Source organism: Centruroides vittatus, unplaced genomic scaffold (genome assembly GCF_030686945.1).
Source record: "Centruroides vittatus isolate TY-2023 unplaced genomic scaffold, ASM3068694v2 contig_3313, whole genome shotgun sequence".
In the NCBI taxonomy this organism is placed as follows: Eukaryota; Metazoa; Arthropoda; class Arachnida; order Scorpiones; family Buthidae; genus Centruroides; species Centruroides vittatus.
In genome coordinates, this window is record NW_027122127.1 from 133763 (window position 1) to 144312 (window position 10550).

Sequence of the window (10550 nt, forward strand, 5' to 3'; positions counted from 1 at the left end):
CGAACCCATAACGGGCTTGCTATAAGAAGCCCTCTTAGTGCCCACTGGGTGGAGAGTTACAAGAAAAAAAAAAGGTTTATAAAAACAAATTCGTATGCCAATCTTAAAAAAATCTTTTTCTTTCCGCCCTGTGAATAGTAAAAGTCCTCAAATGATCATTACGAATTTGGTCAAGCTCACAATGGACTGATGTTAAAAGACAATGTAACTCTTGGGCAAGTTGTCAAGTGGGTCCCTCCCAGAAGGATTTTCTATCTGACTGTCCCCTAGTGTTAGACACGTGGAAAAACTTCATGTGGCTAGCTTGTGATGGAGCATGAACCCTCAAACAGGTAACATCGTTTAGTGGCTTGATCCATTCGGCACATAATGGCTGAAGCTCCATTACGTGCCGCACAGGTGGTCTGGCTCATAATGGAGGAAGCCGGGTGAAGATGATAGTATCTGGATTTAACATATCCACGAAAATTTCTAGACTCCAAGCCACCCGGAAAAATGGCTGGTGCCTTTACATTCTTCGTTTTCCGACCTTCGTTAAAGTTTATGTCTGTTTATTTTATAAGCTCAGACACACATGGAATGTTGAAAATAAATTTTATTTACTGAATTTTATGAATTACTAAACACGAAACAAAAATTTGATTATTATAAACATTCAAAAATAATTTTGAAAGTACATCAGTTTTTTCTATTACGAGATCTTGGTTGATGATTTCTATAATTTTCATCATGGCTTTCCTCTGAAGAATCATCATTTTCATCCTCATCCTCATCGCTGCTATCCTCAACTTCTCCTGTGTAATAAAGAATTGCGTTTGGTATAAGTTTCTCTTTAAAATACTGTCCAATCTCGAAATCCTTTAGTAACTGTTCATTGGTTTCCGGTGTTGCAGACAGAGGAGGATTGAAAAAATTAAAGAAAGATTCTTTTCGAATGAGTTTAGTTATATAAAATGGAATCGATTTGAATTCATTCGTTACTCTTTTCTTAATGGTGGTTAGAAGAATATTCATCCCTTCTTTCCAATCGATTTTGCATCCTTTGCATCTAACAATCTCTGGTCCTGCGAAGGAGCAAGGTTCTTTACAATCAACCTTACATTCCATTTCGTAATCCTTAGTCAGGATCGAATTATAAAAATATTTGTTAGGTTCAAAATGAAATTCGAGTCGAAATTTTAATGGATTTTCTTGCTCGTATTTTAATCTGACATCTTTCAGATGCTTAAGGACGGCTTCGTCGTCATCATCGATTAATTGATACAAAACATTTGAATTCAAAAATGCACCCAACCAGAAATCGGGTATTCCATTTTCTTGTTTAGATTTACCAGTTTCTGTTGTTTCTCCCTTTACGATTCTGAATCTTTCTTTATATAATTCTTCGTACACAGAAGCATATTTAATTTGCAGGTTACAAGCTTCTTCGTAGAATTTAGCCTCTCGGATGAGATAATCCACCTGTAATTTGCGAAGAGCTTCAACTTTCATTCTGATGTCAGGATCGAATTTTTCAAAAATTTTCAAGACAGCAATATTATTGCCAATTGCTTCCTCCTCTTTAACTCTTTCTTCATCGTAGATTTCTACAGGTTCTGAGCCTTTGCCTGTCTCTCCAATTTTTATATCAGATTCCCAATCTCCCATCTTTAAATCGGAAATTCTCACTTCTTTACAAAAGCTTTCGAATAATTTTAATTCTTTTAATCGAATACCAGTTTATAATTTTCTAAAATCACGCCATCTGTATATTAAAATGTTGGAATTTATTTTTTTCTTAGAAAAAAGAATTGGATTTTATTCGCTTGGACGATCTGCCAAAGGGTACCGCATGGAGGATTTTCTATGGGAAACGGGTTTAGGCCAAGACTCCACTAGAGTAAAATCCTTGCCGTAATTATTTCTACGTCATCATGCCATGACGACGTAGAAGTTAACTGACTTCCGACTGGTTGATGGTACCGTTTTAAACAATGCTCGACTCGCTCTACTTTCGTTTTTCGCCATGTTCCGGTGTCAAATATCATGGTCACATGATTAAAAATAATTACGGCCTTAGATGAAGAAAAGCCGAAAAACTGCACGCGACCAGCCTCTTGGTCAGGTGCGAATGGTCATGCTAAGACCAGATACCAATTTTAATACTGTTATCTATTCGGCCATTGATGCCCTTGGAGACAGGGCTTAAATCGCAGTTGTGTCTTGGACGATATTTCCATTATGCGCAAAATCCACAACAAAAACTCTAGCAACGAATTGAATAACTTTCCCAGCTGCTGTGAGATTTCATTTTAAAATGACGTTTATATTATTAATCATAACAAATAAATTTGCGTGTAGTGCCATCTGTTATCAGATTTTGTTACGAAAAAGTTTTTATATTACTATTATAAAATGGCAAAAAGCTTAATTTTGAGGATAGAGATGAGTTTTATACAATAATGTATATGTTAATAACAAGTAAAATCTTCATTAAGTCCGAGCCCTCTCGATATACGACACACAAATCCATCTATCTCCCCACCACGACCTTTAACAACCAAAATTTAATAGCATCAATGCCCCTTATACCCAAGCTACCATGCCAAATTTTGTATCTTAATGTTTATCCCATCATGAGATATTAAACGAAATAGATGCCAATACACACAAATCTATGGAATTTTCCCTTTTTTTGAATTTTTGGATTCAGAGGGTCTCAAAACGTAATTTGCAAAAAACTCGGAGGGTCAGATTTTACACGATTCCAATACTTTCTCTTATTATGTGTAGTCTACGTTACAGCCGGGAAAATAAAGAAATTCGTATTGCTGCTTTCTCTTACTCTTTCCGCCTAAGGGCACTATGAGAACCTTTTAATCAAATCCATCGTGGGTTCTGTGGAATTTTTTGATGACCGAATTTTCACAATTGCACAAACAAGCTCTTGATTTACCAGTACTTGTTAATGGAATATCCATAATAGTGCTCAAAAATTAAGAAAAAGCTTATCGTGAAGCAACGAACGTAGCTATTAAAAACTATATAAAGTACAAATATGAAACATCCAATTTTTCATACCTTCGCATTCAATACATAATACAAAACACCCGGTCAGTAAGACCTTCACGTTTTTATAGAGCTATATCTTGAAACAAACAGTCGCAAACTGAACTGTAATACATCCATAGTGTAAGCGAGTGGTTGATAATAAGGTACTATAAAAGACATAACTCTATTAGTTGTGTCACATTGTAGCATAACGAATCGTCAACGGTCTTTAAGACCGATGTTTCTGTTTAGAGTAGTGTTTTTCAACCGGGGTGCGCAAAGTTTAAGACCTTAAGTAAATTTCCAAGAAAATGCCTAAAGTGTAGTTTAAGATAATTCATTGTGAGTATTTCGACAAAATTCAATGACTTAAATTTTGATTTTGAACACATAGAAACACTATTTTTGCATTAAAATGCTACTTAAAACTCAATTTTTAAAATTTTTCTTTCCGGGAAGGGAGTCCCCTCCCCAGCATTGCGCATAATATTCGTTTCGCAAAAAATTCTTCTATCCCCCCATTAGCCCCCCTTTTCAGATTCTAGATCCGCCGCCGGTCAAGGGTGCCACGATTTTTTATTTTTCAATCAGGGGTGCCACTGAATGAAAAAGGTTGAAAAACACTGTTTTAGAGGTTAAAGTAGTGGCGTCCTAGCTTTTCGATAGGCGGGCCACAAATATTTTATATACTCCATACACACTATAAGTAGGCCTGTTCCTATCATTTATAAGTAATGTGTCAAATATAATCGCCAGCCTGATTAATGTGAATTTTTACTGGATTTGGCATGGAGCAGTATTTTTGGAAGCACTACATTAAAATGAAGAATAATAGTTAACTGCACTTATTAGTTGAATAATAATTTGATTTTCATAACATACATTAATCATAAATTTAAATAGAGCAAGTCCATTTATATTAGTATTAAATTATAGTGTACTTTGGTTCTTACTACGTATATACTTAAATACTATTAATAAAATTTTAATACTAGTTTCAACTACAGCGTAAGATCATTTATCAGTTGTTCATTTGAATTGTTTTGATTTGCTTGTATAGACAAAGCAACACGTGGGCGATAAGCCAAGGGGTGTCTCCCGGGATGATTTTCCGTGGGAAACTAACCCTATTTATATATTATAAACGTGAAGTTAACACGGAAAACGCTACGTAACCGTTGGTGCAAACCCACGATCAATGTTCAGTAGTTGTATCCACTCAGTCAATGGTGAACGACTTATTTTGGTATATGATCTTAAGATTTCTTGATTCACCGTGCGTAGATAATACAGAGAAAATTAATTTCGTTTCGCGAGAAATAAGTATCAATATATTATAATAATATATTTTTTACCATCTGAATCTTGCTCCAAAATGACTTTTATTGATCTTCATCCAAAATTTGATTTCGAATTTCCAGCTCAACTTTGTGAAATTTCGATATAATCCTGGCTGACAAACCGCCAGGTCAATTGTTCGAAACTTCTAACAACTGACGTTAAGAATAAATTATTGATATTGTTGATTGCTCTAATTATTGTTAGCAAAATATATTGTTGACGTCAACTAGGCGGTTTAATCGATGACGAATTTTGAAAACTGTTTTTTGAATTTGTTGGTTTGATTCGGTTTATTTGGTTACGACAACGTGACACGTGGGCGATTTGCCGAGAGGGTGACTATCGGGAAGTCTTTTATGGGAAACTGGACCCTGTTTACGGTACGTGTTACAAATGTAAAGAAAATCCGGAATACTTCCAGCTGGCGAGGAGCGATGCCATGACCAACTACCACTGTTCAGTGGTTTTTATCTACTGGACCACTGGTGGGATTGAATTTTATTCGAAATATGAAATCGACATTAGGAGAGAAGTGCAAGAAATGACTTCCTCCTACCGAAATTACTTATACACATTACCAGAATCCTAACAGAATCTATATCGAATCTGAAGAACAAAAAATTAAATCCGAGATGTAAAAACAATCGGAGAATGCTCATTTCTTCTTTTCATTAAGGATATGTTCAGAAAATATTTTCTAGCAACGGATTACCCACCGCGAGCGATTTGCTATTTTACGAGCATCGTAGGTATGACGTCACGGAAAAAAGCCATCACAATGCCATCTGAATCAGTGGCGTATCGAGAATGGGTTAGGGGGACTAAGCTAATTCCCTAAATTCCTTTTGAAGTACAGTCTAAATATTATTTTTAATACGCGTGTATTTGAAACCTTACACTTGAAAAATATTTCTTTTTCGTGTATTTTTCCCATCAGACCTCCCTCCTTTACGCTGAGTTCAACTCTTCCATGAGCCAATCTGAACACCTCTCAGGGCTTCTTTAGTTGATGGTAGCTTGCAGACGTGTCATACTGATTACAATGTTTTGTGCGGGTCCAAGAGGTTCTGTAATAAGAGATTTTTAGCTCCCTGTGCTTATTGAAAGCAACATTGCATTAGGAATTCTTATATTTTTATTATTATGAAACACTTAAGCTTTCATCTAAAGTGTGAATCTACTTTAAAGACGGTATATGTGATTAGAAAGCTTTGAATTCAACACGGAAGGATCTCGTTAGGAGAAGCAGGTCCCATACAACGAAACATAACGCAGTTTGAATCTGTGAATGATAGCAGCTGATCTAGATGAATCGTCACAGTAGAGTGAAGACAATTATCGATTTCCATGATATATTCTGGATCGCCTGCTTGAAACGTCGTATGGAGTCTTGAGTTTTCCAACGAAAAAAAAAAATCCAGCAACGAGTTGCTTAATTTTCCTGGCATCATTTAAAACTACGTGTGGCTCCATCTGTTATGATACTTTATTTTTGAAATGTTTTTATATTTTTAATTATTATAAAATGGAAAAAAGCTTAATTTTGAGGGTGGGGATGGGTTTTATAAAAAAAATCGTAAATGCTAATAACGAGGAAAATATTAAGTCCGACCCTACTGTAGATATGACAGGACCCCTTTATCTCCTCACTCCCTCGACCTTTAATCACCAAAAAATTTAATAGCACCAATCCTCCTAATACACAAACCTCCCTGCAAAATTTCATAAATTTTCGACAAAATGCTTCAAACAGAGTGAATAAAATCGTGGGTTTTACTCATATCTGGTCACTTTTGAAAATTGTCAACGTACGCCGATCTGAATTGTTTACACAGTCGGTCACAAAATGTTTTTGACACTGCAAGAAAGGTCTCTTTCCCACAATACTCAGAAACAGCTCTCGTACTATTTCCAGATTCTCATTAATAAAAGCTTCACTGCGAGGCAACGGCAACTGATCATGTCATGGTAATGTGGGGAGGAAAGGTTGTAAGGATAAGCCAAACGCTTTATTCATAATACACTAGACTCTTTAATATGATAGATATCTGTAGATATCTATCATATTAAAGAGCAACCATCTCATGATAATTTCAATAATTATATATAAATTAATTTATAATGTTGTAGAAGAAAATCTGTCTGAAGCTGGATTAGAACCCACAACTTCTGCTATTGTGTAGATCAGTGGTATTCAATCTATGTGTCGCACTGTTAAAATGTTTGAATACCATTGGTGTAGATCATTGTCAATAATGTTACCTGGACCTCTGTCTGATCTTTGCTTCCGGAATTATTAAATTAGTCCAATAATATAACAGATCGTTTGGTATTAATTCAAGATTGGCTTAGTCTGATAATTTACGTTGGCCAGATAAATAGCCTGATAGTGTATATAATAGCTATTAACAATGTTTCTTCTACATTATATTGTACATTTAAAGTGTAAAAACATCAAGTTACCTTGAGTACCATTAAAAATATAAATTTTAAACCAAATTTCATTGTCATTATTTTATTTGCAAATCTCAATGTATACTGATGATATAATCTCACCTTACAACAGATCAAACATTTAACATTAAATAAATTATGAAAATTTTTGAAATTAGCATTTCAAAGGTAGAAAAAATACTGACATCAAATATAGAGTGCTTTAGTATTTCTTGTTATTGAAGGTTATATTACCTTCAACATAAAATAATGTAAAAGCATTGCAAGTTTATAACAACTTGAAATACTTTTACATTATTTTAAATGGTAAGAACATAACTATTTTTTTCAGCCAACATGAGATTACTTGTCGAAATACTGTTATAAAAATAACTTCAATTTAGATTTTTATATATTAAAAAAAAATTAAAATTTGAATATCATGAGATTTTTTATACCTGATAATGCAATGTCTTGTAGCTAAAAATCAATAAATTTCAGTTCTTTAAATTGTCAAAGCAATACAGTCACCATTAATCACCTTATTTCTTGTACGAAAGTTTCTTTTTAATCATTGTCTTAATCTGAAATGATTTTTTAAAATTATATATCTAATAATTTAAATTGTTAATTTACATTTTAATAAGGATTTAATTATTCGTTTCTATAATTATAGAAATAAACAATTGAATTCTAATTATGTTATGTTATAAAATAAATGTTACAAAAACCTTCATGTGTAATTATATAATATGAAAAATTAAATAACTTGTGTAAATAAGTTAGAAATCATCAAAATTCATCAAATACTTTTAAGGTTTAAATTTAATTAGATTACAGTCAGACAAGAAAATTTCTTTTAACACACGACATTTATTCTTCAGTTAAACTCTTATAAACCTTTGGGCATTTGTCTCAATGTTCTACTAGCTTCTAAAATCATGCCGTACAAATCTGAATGGTTGCAATATATTTTTCCAAAGCTCTCTCTCACTTAAAATTTCACCACTAAAATGTTCCTTTAGAAGTCCAAAGAGATTATATAGATCAGATTTGGCATTAACTGATTACTGCATTTCAAGGCTTTTAAAAAGGAAAAAATTCCAGGCAGTGCGCATTTTTTAAATCTTGAAAAGATTCAGAGACATATAATGCATTAACTCAGGTAGTAATCAACAAACATTCATGCAGCACACTTACAGAAGCTGGCAGAGCATTGACACAAATGCCTAAATATTCATGGAAATTTAACTAAAAACATGAATGTTCTATGTTAGAAATTTTTGATTTCTATTTTTTCAGTTAAGTGTCTGTTTGTAACCTATTTACTAACTTCCCCTTGTATCTCACTTAGTGGAATAAAATTAAATTAAATTAAAAATTATACATAAAATAAATAAAATATCTATGCTATTTTGTATATAATTTTTATTTGTAAATTTATAAAACAAAATACTGCAGTCGTTTCAATATCAATAACAACTTACATTTATTTTCTTTAAAAATCAAATGGAAGTATTTATAACTATTAACACCTATTAAATATATGTAAAGCATTACAAATTTACAAAATGAAAAATATAAACTGGAACAGGATTCTTTTAAGGTTTACGATAATGCAACAATTGGCTGCATTGTATACTTTTTAAATGTAAAAGTTATTTTTAAATAACCATCTTTGAAATTTGAGATATGATGAATGCATCACAAAAATAATATTCTTCATCAAAAGAATTTCTTTTATTATAGAATATAATTAGAATATTTGAAATGATATAACTCTTTCCCATTATCTGGAAAATATCTAGCATCAAATATACAAATATAACATGGTGAAAGTTTAATACATTTATAAAATTAATCTACTCATTTTATACATCAGTTTACAAAATAACATTTGTACTCATATCTGAGATTTTTATTAGTTATATAATAATCACTTTTTATCCAAAAGTAATTGCACTAACATATTTTAAGATATATATATTAATAGATAACAATATGGCTTACTCAAATGTTTTCCAAATAAATCACAACAACGTGAATCTTATTAACAAATAAACAGTGTGGTCCGTTCACAAACAATACACATTTTAACTTTATTGTAGTTTCTTCTCAAAATAAATTGTAGCAAAGTTATGTGGACATCTGCAAAACAAATGGTGCCCCATTAATAATGCTGGATGTAAATTGCATGCCATTGGCATTCTGTGTGAATGGCAACCTTCAAAATGTTATGCAGTATCTAACAACTCGCAAACAATTCCTGACCTCAAGACGAAGATTCAATGCATTATTGGCGGAATTAGGTGACAATTATGTGGCAGTGTCACATAAGCAATTTTGTGCAAAGAGTGCGTGCCACCAGAGTTGTGGAAACATTTGGCGGACACTATCTTCCACACACAAAAATGACTTACCACTGAAATGGGTTGTAATTTTACTTTATATTGAAATAAAAACATTCACAGTTGTTCAATAAATGATGTGTTTAATTCCACAATTAAATCCAGGACTACTAATGGGACACCATATATCTTCAAATATACCAACAAAGGGCATAATTTATTTTATATTTATTGAGGTTAATTATATATTTTAATAATTATGGTAAAGAAAAATTTACTAAGATTATACTGGATGACTACCAATTCGATTAATAATTTCTCTCTGGAAAGGCACTTTATTATTAGAAACTATACAAGAATAACATTATCAAGAGTTTTCAAATATAAAGTGATCAGTGATAGAAAAAAAAATAAAGTTATATCTATAAATAAAATCTTTGAAAATAGATTAATGAAAAATAAATGATAGAAAGCTTCAAGAAAAAAAATGTAGGAATTGAAAATTATTTTTTTTCTATTAATAAATAGTAATATAATAAATTAATACTGATTTGTTTATAAATAGTTTTACTTATTTATATAAAAATGAAACAGAAATCATCAAAGAATAAATTATTTCCAAAATATCCATCCTTAACAACATTTTCGTAATGAGAACACACCCAAAAAAATTCAATCCTTCATTCCAATATAATTAAAACAACAGATGGATTTTACAAGAAGCTACTTTATATTTATCTTAATAAATATGGAATTTTCGAATAAACCAACAATAATAAAGTTCAGAAGGTAGATCATATTATTCTGAGATTTTAAATATCAGGTAATATACATAACGAAATATTTTTATTATAACGATAAAAATTCAAATATAAACAGAAGCTCTTATTTCATTTTCTTTAGGATAAATTTCATTTTTAAATTTACTATCCAAATACAAACATGTCCAAAATTTAAGGACAAACACAATTGTTGGTGACAATAGATAGAAAAAGTCACTAGCCAGTCAGTGACGAGCCTGCCATGATGCTGTGTGCTGCACCACAGTTTGAGGTGAATATATTTCATACCAACAGGTCTATCTTTCCATCAATTCTCCATCTTTCTCCAACTTCTGTATTTATCTTTCTCACCGAAGACTTATTTTTATTGCTTTGATTTTTAAAATCCTACAAGTTGTTGTGTATTACCCTGTGTTTGGCATCAAATTCTTGTCACATTTGTCTGCATTCATCTACACTTCTCTCTATTCATGTACAGCACAAATGTCCATCCTTAAGTTTTGGAGACGCATGTAAAACATCCAAGATTCAAGCAGAATTATGGATATTTTTATAATTTATTTTAGAGCTCGTCAAATACACTGAAATAACAAAATAATCACGACGCATCAATTTG

At 31.9% G+C, this 10550-nt stretch overlaps 1 protein-coding gene across 1 annotated transcript; it reads right to left on the bottom strand.

Annotated features, from left to right (window-relative positions):
- Nucleotides 1–572: 572 nt before the first annotated feature.
- On the bottom strand, nt 573–1763 carry LOC136973931 (nucleosome assembly protein 1-like 1). The gene has a single exon (XM_067268699.1). The coding sequence runs from the start codon at nt 1645–1647 to the stop codon at nt 679–681; it is 969 nt and encodes a 322-aa protein (XP_067124800.1). The 5' UTR covers nt 1648–1763; the 3' UTR covers nt 573–678.
- Nucleotides 1764–10550: the final 8787 nt, after the last annotated feature.

Coding starts and splice junctions, on each gene's coding strand:
- LOC136973931 (XM_067268699.1), bottom strand. CDS start 1,647: ATGGGAGATTGGGAATCTGATATAAAAATTGGAGAGACAGGCAAAGGC.